Source organism: Coffea arabica, chromosome 6e (assembly GCF_036785885.1).
Source record: "Coffea arabica cultivar ET-39 chromosome 6e, Coffea Arabica ET-39 HiFi, whole genome shotgun sequence".
NCBI classification, from domain to species: Eukaryota; Viridiplantae; Streptophyta; class Magnoliopsida; order Gentianales; family Rubiaceae; genus Coffea; species Coffea arabica.
The window spans coordinates 5,809,326-5,826,114 of record NC_092321.1 but is presented as its reverse complement, the minus strand read 5'-3'; the positions used below and the strand labels follow the sequence as shown (position 1 = coordinate 5,826,114).

The 16,789-nt window shown below is 37.7% G+C and overlaps 2 protein-coding genes across 5 annotated transcripts; one reads left to right on the top strand and one right to left on the bottom strand.

Moving 5' to 3' along the window:
• Positions 1-1,750: 1,750 nt before the first annotated feature.
• On the top strand, positions 1,751-7,459 carry LOC113691751 (double-stranded RNA-binding protein 1-like). 2 transcript variants are annotated; one of them, XM_072054757.1, is made up of 7 exons: positions 1,751-2,261; positions 3,147-3,284; positions 3,607-3,842; positions 3,960-4,176; positions 5,075-5,224; positions 5,374-5,541; positions 6,936-7,459. In XM_072054757.1, exons 1-7 carry the CDS (start codon positions 1,994-1,996, stop codon positions 7,253-7,255), a joined length of 1,497 nt encoding a protein of 498 aa, XP_071910858.1. In that variant the 5' UTR covers positions 1,751-1,993; the 3' UTR covers positions 7,256-7,459. The 2 variants fall into 2 exon arrangements, with proteins under 2 accessions (XP_071910858.1, XP_027065850.2); XM_027210049.2 differs by having other exon boundaries at positions 1,754-2,261; positions 6,954-7,459.
• Positions 7,460-7,875: 416 nt separating this feature from the next.
• On the bottom strand, positions 7,876-15,524 carry LOC140003827 (uncharacterized). 3 transcript variants are annotated; one of them, XM_072054754.1, is made up of 13 exons: positions 15,098-15,523; positions 14,689-14,783; positions 13,471-14,548; positions 13,262-13,329; positions 12,560-12,642; positions 11,718-11,817; positions 11,312-11,397; positions 10,686-10,768; positions 10,172-10,299; positions 9,983-10,084; positions 9,158-9,451; positions 8,952-9,074; positions 7,876-8,395 (listed from the first exon to the last, which is right to left on the bottom strand). In XM_072054754.1, exons 3-13 carry the CDS (start codon positions 14,444-14,446, stop codon positions 8,012-8,014), a joined length of 2,427 nt encoding a protein of 808 aa, XP_071910855.1. In that variant the 5' UTR covers positions 14,447-14,548; positions 14,689-14,783; positions 15,098-15,523; the 3' UTR covers positions 7,876-8,011. The 3 variants fall into 3 exon arrangements, with proteins under 3 accessions (XP_071910855.1, XP_071910856.1, XP_071910857.1); XM_072054755.1 differs by having other exon boundaries at positions 15,216-15,523; XM_072054756.1 differs by lacking the exon at positions 8,952-9,074 and having other exon boundaries at positions 14,689-15,524.
• Between the last annotated feature and the right edge of the window lie 1,265 nt (positions 15,525-16,789).

Genomic DNA, 16,789 nt, shown 5'->3' with positions numbered 1-16,789 from the left:
TCTTTGATTAGAAACGGTTGCACCTAGAGTTGCAAATGAGCCGAATCGAATTTTAATCTAATCGAACCGAGTTTCGACATAATTTCATTGAACTCGAATTCGAGCTGACGAGCTGACAATTTCAAGTTCGAGTTCAAAAAAAATAAAAAATAATTATTTTATATTTTAAAAAATAAATAAAATAATATTTTTTTCTTAATAAATAATAAAATATTAAGAATATATATAATTTTACTATTAAAATTAAAATTAAAAAATATAAAATATATATATACTTAAAATAAAAAAAATATAATTAAAAAATATATATATATATATATATACTCGAGCTCGCGAGTTAACGAGTTTAATATTTTAAACTCGAATTCGAGATTGATTTCGACTCGAATCAACTCGAACTCTGATATTGATCAAGGTCGAGTGGAGCTTGACTCATCCTAGTTGCACCGCACCAGTCTATGCCATAGCCGTCCTTTTGTCGTTTCCTTGTACTAATGGTTAACTGACTCATTGCTAATGCGTGGGTAACCCCTTGGCACGGCTAGCTGAGGCATTAAAAAAAAAAGAGAAAGAAAAATGGTCCAATTTTATGTATTTTGCTTACAAACACCAAATTTGCGTCAACGAAAAAGCGTAGCGACTGAACTATTCTACTAGTACCCGACAGATTTTTCGAGAGAGGAAATGGCAATGTAGTAATGACGTTGACGGTGCATCTGGTCGTCTCTGAGTTGAGTTGGGGGTAGAAGCGGTTGAGAAGTAAAAATCGGAAAATACTACTGACTACTACTGCTGTGTATTTGACGGGTGTAAAGTGTTCATGCAAAAGGGAACCGAATCAAATTCTTAATCTGATGTCGAGGAGATGGAAAAAGTTTCGAGGGTAGACGAAGACAAGACAGTTGTAATCTTTTCTTTTCTTTTCTACTAGTAGTAAATGCTAAAATCCTGCTGTACCCCATGACAGATAACAAAAATTCCACATGTCACGTTCCCGTTAAATACTTAGATGGCATCAGATCTCCGGCGCCACAAGCTAACTCCGTCTCGTGACGGGGATACCTTTCCACCCTTCCCTATCAACACAAATTTTAGGCCATGTTTGGATTGTTTGTTTCCGTCGGAAAATATTATCGTTTTTCGTGATCACATTTTTCTATCACCTTTTTCCCTCACATATATCAAATCGCTTCAGTAATTTTTTCATGAAAAATGACGGAAAATGCAATCTAAACACAACCTTAGACTGCAATCCACCTTTTTCTTATATTATATTTACAAGACACGGCGTCATTAGTATCCAAAAAATAAAAAATAAAAAATAAAAAAATAATAAGTCAGCGGGTAAGATAGGTTAGGGATCCATATATGGACGAGGGGCCTGGACGGTTGTCAGAGACAACCGTCCCAGGCATTTCACGGCCTGGATGAGGTTTCAAAAATTTGTGCGGTTCAGATCACGTCTTGTAACTCGATTTTCACGTCGTATGGGACCCACAAAAATATTGTTCTATTGTTACTCGTTGTTGTTATATTATTACACCTTCCGGAGCGATTGTTCTGACAACCGCTCCAGTCCCGCGTCCTCCATATATACCGGTACAGATCACTGATCAGATGTATCTTGTGGCTTCAATAAATAAATAAATAAATAAAATCAGGTGTCTCTAGAATCCCCTCCAAAATCCCTCCTCCTTCAGCCAAACGCAATTTACGTTACCACCCCCCCCCCACCCCCCCCCCCCCCAAAAAAAAAGAAAAAAAAAAGACAACACTTCCATGAAATAAACCCAGAACTAACACTCAAAAACAAACAGAGCGCGATTCTCCTTTGTCTGCTTCTCGACTAAACTCTGCTTCGGATTTCCTCAGCCTCGCTCCTCCTCCTCCTACTCTGTACCAAAACTTAATAAGGAAAAAAAAAAAAGATTCATTTACAGAACAACCTCACAGAGGAACAGAAATTAAACCGAAAAAAAAGAAAGAAACAGAGATGTTTAAGTCGAAGTTACAAGAACTTTGCCACCAGCATGCTTGGGAATTACCAGTTTATACAACGGTGAAGGATGGACCCGATCACTGCCCTCGCTTCACCACCACTGTCACCGTCGCCGGAATGTCCTTCGAATCGCCCCTCAATCAGTGCAAATCATCAAAAGACTCTCAAAATGTCGCTGCCAAGCTTGCTTACGACCACTTCTCTGCCTCCCCTATCTCCGTCACCTCTCCTCCTCCTCCTCTTTCTCTTTCTCTTTCTCCGGGTACGATACGATGTTTTTCTTCTCTTTCATCCTCAATTTCACGCAAGTTTACCCAAATGCGTCCCCTTTTTATACATCTTTTGATGTTGAATTATATTAATCTTCATTTGATTCACTAGTTTTGCGGATGCATTTTCCGTTTGTACTTTCAGCTTTAGTTGTTGCATCTTAAATTTGGTTGCCTTTTTACGGCCAAAAAAATTTTTTTTTTTTAAAATTTTCCAGTGCATGCATATAACCGTCTAACTGGCGCTCTGATTTACGCGTCCACATAGGGTGTATAAGATTGTGGTGTATGATTATATTCTGGTACGTCGTAGATTTTTGTGCCAACTCGGTGTATACAGAACCACTGCTAGAAGTCTCAATTCAGCTCAAACTAATTGAATTCGACGTATAACTGCTAGTAACTCTCCGAGCAAGTCAGCCTGATTTTTTTTTTTAATTTCAGTTAAATACACGAATCCTCCAAGTTCTGAGGTTTTTGGGCAATAATAAATTATACTTCTAATTATTAGAATACATCTACCTTAAATTTGGTACTAGTAAATAATTTGCTTGTTTTGTGTTTTGATTTAAGTTATGGAAACTCATGACATGACATACTTTATCTTGTAATTGCTTGTTACTAACATAATATATTTAAATGATTTGTGTGTAACTCTTTATTACTTTGTTATCTGCTCAAAAAATGACAGCATTTCTTTGTTGTCTTGCTCTTAGCTCTATGTTGTTATTGCACACAGCCTTAAACATAGTCAATTAACACTTCTATTAGTCAAATTCAAGTAAGAAATTGAGATGCATTTTCAAGGGAATATAAGTAGTTTCAGCTTCAGTATTGGAACTAGATATGTTTCACGGACTTTATATTGAATTCCACAGGTTTTGCGGCATCCAGCAGTATTGTGGATGTTAGACATGCAAAGAATGATAACTTGCATCAAAAGGTTGGAGGAAATGTTGCAATGAGTCCGGTCAATGAAACACCCCTGGCTCACAAGGATGAAAGTAGGGCCAAAGGTCAGCAAATATGTTGGATTTATTCCTTACTTTAATGTTCTTTATGATGCCTATTTTGAACAGCTTAACTAAACAAGATTATATCCTAGAGCTGCTAAAAAGTGATATGGAGGCATTGTTTTCTGTATGCCCATGATGACTAGTTTATGTTGTCATATCCTCAATGGTGTTGTAGTATACTTATTGCAACGGTGCTTAGTCCATGTGTAGTTGTGTCATGTCTGTCTTCTTTGGCTTGTAGATTCATCTTCTCAGGAAATCCATGATAAGTTACTCATGTGCGTATGATCTTCCTGTTGATGGCTATCATCATCTCTTTCAGACTTGCTGCATGTCTACAAGAGTCGGTTGCAGCATTATGCACAGAAGAAAAGTCTTGCTCTTCCTGAGTATTCTCTTGAGTTTGATGGTCCTCCTCATGCACGTCTATTTAGGGCTAGCGTGACGATTGATGGAAGAACTTACCAAACTCTAGAATGTTATCCTACATTGAAAGATGCTGAATATGCAGCTGCAAAAGTTGCTTTGGAGTCATTATCTCTTGGTGAAATTCAGGAGGTTAGTCTGCTAATAGCCTTTCTAAATTTGTAAGAATGTTTTCTTCATCACATTTTTTGGTGCTTTCTTTGTCATGTTCTTGCCTAATGTGGTCATATGTTTCTAAAATGATCACAGGATGAAGGCCTATACAAGACTTTATTACAAGAATTGGCCCAAAAAGAGGGATTTTACTTTCCATCATATTGCACAGTAAAAACTGGTCCATCTCACATGCCGACTTTTGTATCCACCGTTGAAGTTGGAGGTGAAACTTATCAAGGTCGAGAATGCAAAACCAAGAAGCAGTCAGAGATGAGTGCTGCTAAGGTGGCTTACAACAGTCTTATGGAGCGTAAGGAACTTTATTGTCAATTGATAGAGAGCAATTGATTTGAGTACTCCTAAAGCATTTAATGGACTTGGTGTTCAGCAATTCTTGAGTTACAGTGCAAAGAAATAAAAAATTGCTACTATGTGCCTAATATATTTGAGCTTTGTAATTTTTTACGGGAAAAAGATAGCGAGCTCTATCGATATTTTATTTTGCTTTGATAAAATCACAATGATATAAAGACATCACCCTTTTTAGTTTGTCAATATACCTATATGTCCAAAGAAGCACTATAATTATGCTAATGGATACACATGGGTTGTAGGAGATTCCTGGTGTCTTGCTTTGCCAATTTCTAAAGGTAAAGTTATCTTGGAACTTGCAATTGGACAGCAGAGGGGAAAAAAATTATGGGCCTAATAGTTTGTCTTTCATTAACAAATGGATGGAAAAGTTGGCACTGCAATTTCTGACTTTTTAAGAACGTCAGAATAATTGGGTTTTAACAAGGTTCTTATTTGATGCTCTGAATCAAGCTGTTGTGTAGAACAATAAGGCCATAATGAAAAAGGTAAAGCAGAAATGAAAAGAGTAGTACAAGTTCTAGGCATCAAATTTAGACCACGTGACTCATTACAATTAGGGTTTGGGAATCACATCTGATAAACTCTATTAAGTATTCTGTAATTTGTTCTCTTATATAGCTAAGTTAATATTATTAGCAAAAAACATAGTGCATGGAAGAGCCCTGGCCTGTTGATTTATGAGGAAGTAGATACAGGAATGAAGTGCCATGTTAGACTGTGCAACCAATCCAACGTTCCGTGAAACCAGTGCATTCGACATTTAGGGGTTGTTGCACAGCCATTAAGTCATTCATTGTTTTTTAAATTAGTTTATCTTTTACATTTGATTGCAGGTACAACAGTTAATAATCTCCCACTTGGTTGCAGCACAAAGGATATTTTGGAGGTCCCCTCTCTTAGCTTGGAACCTGCCATTAATGACAAGTGCCAGCCAAACATAGGAGCAGAAACCACTGAAGAATATCACATGGGAGTAGCAGTTGGTGAGACAGTGATGGTCTTCTTAATATTGCTTGATTTGTTCCATCTCTGTATTAGATGTATAGTGTTATGTTCTGTTCCCTATTACTCTTTAAACATGAGGTATTCTGTACTTAACTTTTTGACATTAATGACTTATCCCTCTTTTCAGGCAAAATGGATGGAAAATCTAGTGTAGTTACATCTGGTAGTGAAAGGAAGGAATACTCAGAGTTATTTGATTCGAGTGTGGACTCTGTTGTTGGTAATGATTTGCAGCAGAATATCCAGCCGAAGCCCATACCTACAGTTAAGGAGAACTTGGATGCTGCAGTTAAAGGTGACTTTCTATGACTTTTGATACTATATTTCCACCACTTCTTTGGGTAAACATTTTGCTGGATTGGTAATGTTGGGAGTTCACTTCTTCTATTTTGTCAATCAAACAGTAGATGCGTGATATAAAACTTAGTAACCGTCCTGCAAGAACATTCTTTATTTTGAAGCACTTTTCATACATTAATTTTTTCGATGGTTATGGTCCTAAAACATTACCTCAATATTGCTACAGATTCTCGTCTAATGGAAGTAGAACTCAATTGAATAAATAAGTCAATAAATCATTCGAAATAAAGGCAATATTATTCTGAATAAAATAAAAAATTAGGCACATAATGAAATTCAACCGCAGCCAATTTTGACAGAAAATGATGGAATTGTCAATGAAGTCAGAAACAGTCTGTAGCAATGTTTAAGAAAGTTAATTTCCTTTAACAGAGTAAAATTTAGCTTCAGAAAGCACGAGGAATAAGATGGGGTTGCCCCCATTGTTTGAGACTTGTAGACTCAGGGTTAATTAAATTAAATGCATGTCTATTCTCTCCTTTGTGGCTTTTCACCTTTGATAGCTGATGGAGGTTTTAAGTGCATTGGTGTCTAGCCTGCTTTTTGAAGGATTTTTGTCCTATGTTCTTGACCATCTCCAAGTCAGTCCACAAGGTGTATAATTAGATGTGTTTTGCTATTGCTTATTTGTCCTTTTTATCTGTTAAATGTGTGTTTAAGCCTAGAGAATTTGCAGCTCCTTGATACTTTTTTTTTTTGGGTCAAAATGGTAACTGTCATTCACACACACATGCACACATATATCAAAAATTTGGTCTCACAAGATAAATTATATAACAGTGCAAATGCCCCGTACATCTGCCTGTGCTAACTTCCTAAGCCTCAGGGGGAAGTTTAACTTCCCACTCTAGATCCCCAACTAAGCTAGAAGAAAACTTTGCTGATGAGTGACTCACCTCATTACATGGCATACCTATGAATGAAAATTGGCGGAGTCTAAAACATTTTGCCTGGTCTATATATCCTATAGAACTTTTGCAATTCTATAGCAATAAGCTTGCTTGGCTTTGGTCTACCACAGCTTTGGCTGTCTGATATCTAGAACAACTTCTAGAGCAGCCTCTCTTCTTTCCTGCTCTTGTCGCCTGCATGCCTCGACTATACCCCCTTCCAATCCCTTGCAATTCCTAGACCTGTTACTCCTTGAAAAAGGACTTTTGAGTATTTGGGTAGTAGATTGAACAATCACTCTCATTTGCATCATTTTGAAATTTAAAATTTATTATATGGTAGAATCTTGGATTTTCTTTTGTTCTAGAATTCAGTGAGGTAGCAGAATTATCTAGCAATTAGCTTGATGCTTAAAATGTTCATTGATCATTATGTTAGCTGCTATTCTTTCTCCAGGGGAAGAGACAAATGCTAAAAGGTACAGATGTTCTCCAACAGAAAACATGCATGAATCTCGGCCTGAAATATCCTATCCTTCCTCTGCATCACTCAATACCCCATCTTCATGTTCTATGCCTTCTGTGTCTGCGGAATCTGATGCTGCAAAACCAGCTGGAGGTAATACCCGTCGCACCAAGATTTTAGTTTTTCCCCGTGGATCACCCATGGAAATTCCTGAGGGTGCCTCCATATTGCCCTACAGTGATGACAAGTGGGTGGCAGTGAAAGTGGAGTTGAATCAAAATCAGCAGCCTTAGTAATGCACCATTGCTCTTGATCTTCTATTGTGAGAATATTGGACGGAATTGTGTCTGCCCAATGGTTTTCAGTTTATTAGTTCTCTTCGAGGAAATTCTACCTTAACCTCCCATGTCCTGTTAATGTCAAGGTGGATGCTAGTTTACAAACTGAATTTTTAAGCCCTGAGATGGAATTATATTGCTTGTCAGTCATTTGCTGCATCCATTGCCCACTATATATTACCGTTCCACATTTATCTTTGCTAGCTTCTCTTAGCTTGTTAAAGGAGGCGAAGCTTTTTTCACGCTCCATTTTGTGTATAAGATGGACCTCACCCTTTGGTTCACGTAGTTCTAGAGCTCCCTGGTCGTCTTAATGCTCGGGGTTCCTACTTCCTAGACAGAGGGATGGTATTATAAATATTTCATATAAATTGCTGTTAAGACACTGTCAACGGACACCCGATCGAGGGAAGAAAGCAAAGGACTTATTTCTTCTTCCTTTGAGGGAACAAGGGAAGCCAATTCTAATGCATCCTCACCATCAGGATATTACTAATACTGGCAAATGCTTTGTTAACCCCCAAGTAATCTAAGCCAATGAGAGGATAACAGCGGAAAGATGCGAATATAGAAAATCGAGTAAGCATGACGCTATCCTGTCCTGCATCACTCAAAGCAGACCAGAACTACATGCGCCTGAATTGCACAAATTTACTCCCCATAATTACATTTGTAACGAATTTCAGCTGCAAGGAAGCAAAATTCCAAGATTTACAAAAGAAGCCCTTTCACATTTTTTAAAGCCTTCTTTGCAATCTTAAATTTCTGTTCCAGGGGTTTTCGGCTACTAATAACGTACTTGCTGATGAAAAATTTGATTCCCGTGCGAAGGGATTCATACTCTGAAGTACCAGCAATACGCGAAAATGCATTCCAAACTAGTGCATCAGAAAACTCAAAAATGGCCTCAAATAGCATCCGGAAATGCATGATTCTTTTTGGAGTTAATTGCACAGCATCACTCAGATCCACTGCTTTTAATACTGCAAGTGAGAGGCTATAAGAGGCGACCAGCTCAGCAGTAAATTTTGCTAGATGCATTGATCTGATCAGTGGCATTGTTTCAAGTTCTTTGAAATGGTCCCAGAGGCAGTACTGTGAGCAATATCAAAAACGAGGTAAGTAAATCCAAAATCAAACGATAAATTTAACATACGGATGAAATGCATGTTCACCATGTATGCTTGCAATAATTACACCTAGAATTTGTAAGACACCACTTTTCAGTTGTCATGACATGATCTTCAAAATTGCAGCCACTATCACAAATGATCAACAAAACTAGTTTGGAGGACAGATTTCATGTGATTGATGCGTCTTATGGCTCACATAACTGATAAAGATTGCTCGAGCTATTTCTGAACTGGTGGGGACCCACAGGTTTTATTTTTTCTGAAAAAAGGGGAAAAAGGGGGGGGGGGGGGGTTCTGTCCCCTGAGATTCTCAACGTGTAGCGGGCAAAGAACTGCTACTTATGTTTCCCAGTTTGATTTCCCATAAAATTGGCCAAAAAAAAAAAAGAAATGAGAAATTATCAGTTTAAAAAATCAACATTGAAGTAAAACTGGTAATTTTACACACAGCCACACCCTAGCTCATAATTGCAAACTAAGCAAGACAACACTGTTGACCTAAAGGGAAAATTAATTACCTGTAAAGTGAACTTGTGGTTTTTGTCACGCTTACACAACTTATGAGCAAGAACAGTATAATACTTATTAAACACTTTCTCCTGCAAACAACACTCTAGAAGAACGCGGATTATCTCTCTATCCTGGAAACATAGACAGAGGAGAGTAAGTTGCCCAATCACTTGAGCAGTGTATGATTGAATGAAGAACACAAAGTGATGCTAACCTGCTTTCCATGTAAATCCAAACTCAAAAGTTTTGCAAAAGCATCTCTGAAGTCTTCCCCACTCATTATTACACAAAAAATTGCCCTTCTAGCATCTGTGTTCATCCTTTGAGCAGCAGCAAGCTGCAGCATTCTCTGGGCCTCTGGAGCTTCCCTGTCAATTTTGCTGGCAACCTCTTCAATTTTGTCACTTGTGGAACCAATATCACCCGACAACCACCATTGACCTTTCTTCTCAGGATCAAGAAGCTTGCTCCATTTTAGACCTCCAATCAGTATATCACCCACTCTCACCTGCATCAAGAATTTAATGATTTTTGAAACAATCAATTAAGCTTTATAGTGAATATATAAAACAGAAGACTTAATTTTAACGGCACAATCACAAGCACTAGATTGTTAAACCCGCAACCCTCATTAAATATGCCCTTCTCAATTAGAATCCCTATACAATGAGAAAACAGGCAATCTTCTTCTTCTCCTTCTCCGTTCCCGAATGCGGATAACATAGTTGCCAAGACCAAGAAAATATATCTATGTTCACAAACTCAACCTTTCAAGTACCAAATGACACATGAGTATATCAAAAGAGATACTGTGATAAATGTTCAGGTTTTAAAGAATGAAACACAGATCAAAGCTTCAGATAGCTTGTATTAAATGGCAGCAAACTGGTGATTATTGCCCCTGTTGAAGAACATGATCATTTTGTCTAAAGTACCTCTTCAGATGGATCAAAGATATACTGTATAGAGCAGATTTCACAGAACTGCTATACTTGTGAACAACCATCCATAAAGGACAGAAATGTCATTAAGCATATACCTTCTGCAGCCATTTCTTTACTCGAGTATGCTGTACTGTTTCCTCCTTCGGCCTTTTCTTGTTGTTTTTTATATCACACAAAGTTTCAAGCATGAACTCCATCTGCAACAATGACAGAGTTTAAGTATTGAAAAAAAAAGAGGTAAAAATTAAAGGCAACTGCACTCTTTATGGTTATAATAAGAGTACTCTTTTCCCGCTCATATTTGATTGCCCATTTCCAGATGAAGCCTTCAACTCATTTGCTCTTTGCTGAACACTCTGGATAAAGGTCTTCATGCCAACAGGATCATCAGCCCTCAGTTTCATCCCACAAGCTGCTTGCAATGACAAGAAGAAATAATGAGATCTCAATTTGAAAGGCCAAGTTAAAAAACCTCAGGATTCAGTAACAATGGGTTGACATATTGTAAAGAACAGAATTATTTGAATAAAGCCTGCAGGTAATAGTTTTTTTGTTTCTCAGATCAAAAGTTAAATTACATGTTAACATAGTAATAATGATTATAATAATAATTGTAGTTGAAAAGCCAGTCATAGTAAGGACAAAGATATGCAAGTTAGCTCTCTCTTCAGCTCCGAGGCAGAGGAACACTGGCTCCTAAAAAAATCTTACTAATAAACAATTAGTACTTCTTAAAGCATCAAATGCAAACCTAGACAGCATTACTTCTAAAGGACTATATGCTGGAAGATGGCATACATTGCAGGATGGTCAAGATTGTAGAAACATCAACCTCTGTCAATCGCTTGCTCAGCATTATCATAAAATCATATACCAAGTCACTGAAACATAACAAGACAAAAGTTACTTCAAGAGATCAATACAATAAAAAAGATGAAACAAAGAAACATGCTATCCACTAAATTAATATTCTTGACCAATTCCTTCAACCACAAAGAAAGTGTTAGTCCTAATGGTGACGGCCAGAATGTAGCAGATTCAGCAATTTGCAGGAACTAGAATTTGGCAAAAACTCTGCTTTGAATTATTACCCTAGAAGGTGTAGGGCATAGTAGTTCCACACAAAAGTGATTTGTTTTCCCTTTTTAACTAGATATACATTCTTGTTTTCCACCAGAGAAAAATTAAGAAGTTAAAAGAATAAATAAATAAAAAAGTAAATAAAAAACCACACACAGTAGCTTTAATCAGCAGAATTTCATGCTGGATTGTGTGTTGCAATTTGGTTGTTGACCCGTGGCAATCACAGGAATAACCTAAAAGCACCAGATAGTGGAAAATATCAATTATTTCTAAGCAGGTAAAGCATGACGGAGAAGAGGTTCAAGGGAGAGTGGAATATTTGGCTTTTGCAAGTACCCGACCTTGTGCAAACCCCAAATATGTACAGATAGGAAAGCAGAAGAGTCAGATTCCTCAAGGACAGATTGTCTTCTTCCAGGTACTCCATCTGGATACAGACATAAAAATTAAGAAAATTTTCTTGAAAGTGCAGAAATACAAACCAAAATATTCTACAGATACATATAAGTGGTAAAAGCAAGCAAAAAGCCTAATTGTTTATACGTGCTCAATTGGTGCCCTAGATCTTAATCACTACAATGGTAATCTCTTCTTTCTCTTCACATTCTATATATTCAGTCAGTTATTTCTTTGATGATATTGTTGCTAACCAAAGACTTTCTTTGATGACTTTCCAAAGGTTGATTAGACAAAAACTGAATACTAGTAACACACAACAGCTTAAGAAGTTCAGAGCAAGTCATTCACCTCAAAACATTTGGCCAATGAGGCAAGAAGCTTTGCACCAAAATCAATCCCAACCAAACAGGCCATGCCAGCACTGAAAGCCGCAAAAGTAGCAGCATACCTGGACACAGGAATATGGAAAATGATGATACTAAGATAAAAACCAAACCCTGTGTCAACCAACTACATATTTCTTCAACAGCTCAAACAAATCATGTTTTAGAGGCTGCTGGCATTGTTGAAAACTCCATTATTCTGGTTTTCGGGTTAAGAGCCAATCTAACTAAATCTAAACTTCTCGCAACTGGTAACATCTAGTGAGCGATGCAAGTCACTGAGTGAATCCTTCAATTAAGAGTGACATAGTGCAGTGCCCGTGTGTTGTCTAACTGTGTGCGCATGCGCTCATGTGAGAGAGAGAGAGAGAGAGAGCGAGAGATGAATTTAGGAAAATTCAAACACTTCATGCAGGTCAGTAACCAGGACATATTCTTCCCTCTACTTAAATACACAAGTCATGCTGTGAATAGCACATTGCCAGTTTCCTCAGTTAAAAGGTTCAACTCATCTCCAATCACTTGAAGCATTGAGCTTTTTGGCCCTCAATCAAGGGAAGAAATAATTACTCATATTTTCCCTGTATTGGCCACCAACACGTTATATATATCTATAACATTTTTTAGGCGAACCTGATAGTTTTTTGGAGCTTTCTACCAAAAAAAATGTTCATGAAAGTTGCAAAACAAACAAAAAAGAAAAGCAAGCAGCCAGAAAATGTCTCTTGCACATACAGTACGAGAGAGAAAACCTAAGGCAAGAGAAAACATCAGAAAGTTAAGGACAAATATTCGCAAATACGTAACTGTTCATTGCCACGAGGACCACCAGAACATGATTCCAGAACTTCTTCAATAATAATCTGAGATCCAACACTTCGACCAACGGACTGCAATTAAAGGTAAACAAGAAAGTTGTCATGGCAAATTTAAGCAAGGCACCCCAATAGAATCTCAGAACAAAAGTAGCATATATGCACTAATGGTAATTATACACAACTCACATTGAATTTCAAAAATATACATGTAACTCTGTAGTTTAACATACTCAAAACAGCAGTTGCATGACATGACAGCAAACCTTTCACCTAGGTATGCCCTAACACTTGTGAAATAACAGCAGCGAACTGCATCTATACATTTAAAAGTCACATTTCAAACATCTAGAGCAAAGTACAAAGTAAAACATGCCAGACTAGATGAGCTGAAGGCTATTCACTAAATGGTTGCCAAAAAATGCGCATTTTATACCCACCACCTTCCGATCTAGCAATCACAAGATCAACAAAACCCATACGTGATATTAGGCTGAAGTAGTAAAGTAGTTTCCATTAACACACTGCATATTGCCAACCAATTGGCCACAAAATTTCATACAAAATATAAATTTCGTGGTCCTCTCTTACTAACCTATAAAAAAGAAATGCATATCAAAGTTGAAACTTAATTTTGCAGCCAAGACAACATTTTGAGAAGGCAAAAGGCAAACAAGAAAGTTCAGAGCATTACCTGGACAATTGTGGATACTTCCCCTGTGATTGATTCCACATTAGATTCAGACAGCCTATTTAGGAGACCTGGAAAACAAGTTGAAACCCATTTAGGACATCAGCCATTAGCATCACAAGATCATAAATCTCTCTCTCTCTCTCTCTCTCTCACACACACACACACCATCTTTAAATTGCAAAGAGAACTGCTGTTTCCCAATTTTATACCTCGTACACGTCTACGAATTTGAGCATACTCTTCTGATTCATCCCGCGCACGAGATCTCAGGTGGGGAGCCACATATTTTGTATTCAACCCTAATGCATGAGACGCTGTAGGCACTCTTTCTGCCACTACATCCAAGCCATCATTCTTCACTCGCTCAGATGCTTCAAGAGACATCCCAATCATGCTTTTAGCTTGTTCTTGCTTTGCTGACTTCATCATTCCACTTCTATTTGATAAAGAGCTATTATCAAGGACCTTAGCACGATTGCCCTGGCTTACTACATCTGCAGAATAATCAAGAGCAGAAGAAATACCCTCAAATAAGTTATTCAAGTCATCATCATCTCCACGTAATTTCCCATCTTTGACCTTGAGTTTTTTGGAAAGCTTTCTTTCTAATTCTACGTCCTCGTTTGCTGAGAGAACACCCTTTTGCTTTTCCTCCATGTCAAGATATTCTTCAAATTTCGTTTTCCTAGTCCTCTTCTTCTCCTTCCTTGAATCTTTTGATGGAATTAGCTCCAGTGCATTATCCTCCTCCTCACTGTTTGACTGAGAGATTTCTTCGCTGACAGATTCTGTTTCATTTTCTATTTCTTCACTGCCATATTCTATTTCACTTTCTACCACTTCTGCCGACATGTTCCATTTATCTGGCTTAAACGATGCACCACCATTCTCGAGGCTTTTTATCTCTCTATCGCCCCCCTTAATAGAATCAAAAATTGAAGGAATACCGTCAAGCAACAAATTAATCTCATCATCTAGTCCCCCCAATTTTCCATTTTTCACTATGAGCTTCTTTGCGAGTTTTCTTTCCAATATCAAATCCTTCTCTGCTGACATACCACTACTTCCCGTTTCCATCTGAAGATACTCGGAAAACTTGGTTTTTGAATTTCTACTTTTCCCTATTTTCTTTCTAGCCATTGAAGGCGCCTCAAAGTCACCGTCCATTCCAGCATCCGAGACCATTAGTATATTGCCTTTATTCTGCGAATGCTCGTTATCATTTTCCAGTTTCCTCCCAAATGCGGGCTTCAAATCCAACGAAGCTTTCCTTGATTTGGAGGATTGCTACAGACACAGAAACAGCATCAATAAGCAGCACTAACTGAAAATGCACATAAGAGGCAGAAAACAAATGAAATATAATTCAAACAAACAAATACTCTCTCTCTCTCTCTCCCTCCTTTATTTTTTTTTTGGTAAATTACTTTATGTTGGACCCATGAATCAAACTTCCTCTTGTTTTTTGCTAACCGAGCTTCCTTCCTACGCTCCCTCCGGGGCTTTTCTCCAGAAGTTTTTTCTGCAGCAGAGAGTCAAAAGCACAAAATTACAATAAAAGCTATTAAAATATTTTGCATGAGAAGCAAATGCTTCTCCGATCATTACAATCTAAATAATACTACTAGAAACAAAAATAAATAAAGATTTACTTCAAAAATATTTTTCCCCTCTTTTCGAAGAATTTTATGCTTCGCCACTCAAACTCAATGCAAAGAAAGAGAAATTCAAATTATTCAACTAGAATCGCAAAAATGCTAGCTCAACAAAAGATTGGGATTTCCTTAAAATAAATATATAGAAATTATTATTAATCAGGTGGCAATTAGTCATCACGTCGTATGAAATTTATCTTTAATTTCAGATGCCACCGCCTATGAAGAGATTCAGAAGAATATTAATCCAAACAGGCACTGGTGAGAAAGGGAGATCGTAGCTTGCAATGAAGATATACTGGTGTTACTTTGAAGTTGGTTAATCGGGATTAGGGTTTAAGCTAGGGTTTTGCGAGCGTCGCGTTGGGGCTGGGGCGGTGAACGGAGACTGGTGACGGACGAGAACCCAATGAGGAGCCGAGGCCCAAAAGTTCATACTTCATAGGCCCCGTACCAGGATTCTCTGACTCTCTAAGCCGCTATCGGAAACGTGACTCATGGTGCGCTATATACGAGAAAAACGTGCTCAGACAAAGCCTTCTGTCTCACGACCTCCGTATGTTTGTCTATTTACTTCGCGAGACTCCAAAGACCAATCGAGTTACTAACTGGCAACTGCAAGCCAGCCTGCTCGCTTATAGTTCTGCTCTTTTTTTTTTTTTGAAATTTTTTTGGATAAGTAGTACTTAAGTTTCAATTATAAGTGAAAGTCCTTGGTTTCAAATTTTCTCACCTACAAAAAAAAATGGCTCTAGTTGATAATAATAATAACAATGACGATGATGATAAAAAAATGGCAACCTCGATTTGATATAAAGCTTCTTAAAACAATCAAATCTTGATTTGATATAGAGTTCCCTGAGACAGTCAAATCAAACTCAACTACAATCTCAAACTTATTAAATAAACAAAATCAAAATTTCAGCATAAAACGTTTAACTGGATTGGTCAACAAACAATTAATTCAAGTTTTCGAATCGCAAGTATGAAATCGACCAAACAAAAGGAAACAGGCATTCGTAACAAAAGGAATTGGAGATATGGAGTCGATTGCCCAGCATTTCCTGTTTCATATCTCATCTCATGTGATGGCCCTCAAAGTCCTAATCACAAAACGACAAATTTCGTACCTTGTTCTAAGTCAGTTTCCTACTACCTGTCGTCGCTCTCAGAGTCGGCAAGGGAATTACTTCAATTCTAGAAATTCTGTCTTTTCCTAGGTTTTAGGAGTTTAAAAAGCCTTTGATGATCAATTACGTACTCCGTCGAAGACATTAGTATTTATATGTGGAAACAGACTCCTCATTGGTGTTCAATATTTACGTAGGAAATGGCTTCAGGAAACATCATCGTCCTTGTATTTGCTGCTATTATTTATTGCAATTTTTCTTGCTGCAGTAACCACTTAATCCTGCTGCCAATTATGCATGGAAGAAGAAAGAACGATTAATAGAGAGAGAGTATGCAGTTTGCTTGTTGCAGTTTTCAGACATGCCCACGACGTGTACGATGCGAATCAAACTGTGACTATAAGGACTGCATTGTTCCGCCGGGGCCAGGCAAACGATATCTGGTCACCATGTGATGTGAGCATATTGGCTTCTCCAGGGACCCAAAAAAAAGGGTACATTTGTGGTTTTCCAAAACATCGCTCCGAGAATAACCAAGAGCTTGCCATTACTGTGGTCGAAGGTGAACCAGTACCTGGAAATCTTAACACATAACTTCGTCCAAACTTTGAAAAAAAATTTTCACTCATAAAAAGTTTCACTGATGGTATACGAAAAGATTAATTCAAAGAGTAATGACCAAAAAAAAAGGGGGGGGGGGGAGGGGGGCCTTCATGTTGAATAAGATATGCCCTCAAAAGAGT

Coding starts and splice junctions, on each gene's coding strand:
- LOC113691751 (XM_072054757.1), top strand. CDS start 1,994: ATGTTTAAGTCGAAGTTACAAGAACTTTGCCACCAGCATGCTTGGGAA. Junction 3,285..3,606: donor GGATGAAAGTAGGGCCAAAG/GTCAGCAAATAT, acceptor CATCTCTTTCAG/ACTTGCTGCATGTCTACAAG. Junction 5,542..6,935: donor CTTGGATGCTGCAGTTAAAG/GTGACTTTCTAT, acceptor TCATTATGTTAG/CTGCTATTCTTTCTCCAGGG.
- LOC140003827 (XM_072054754.1), bottom strand. CDS start 14,446: ATGGTCTCGGATGCTGGAATGGACGGTGACTTTGAGGCGCCTTCAATG. Junction 12,643..13,261: donor AAGTATCCACAATTGTCCAG/GTAATGCTCTGA, acceptor CTTTAATTGCAG/TCCGTTGGTCGAAGTGTTGG. Junction 10,085..10,171: donor CAAATATGAGCGGGAAAAGA/GTACTCTTATTA, acceptor TCATTGTTGCAG/ATGGAGTTCATGCTTGAAAC.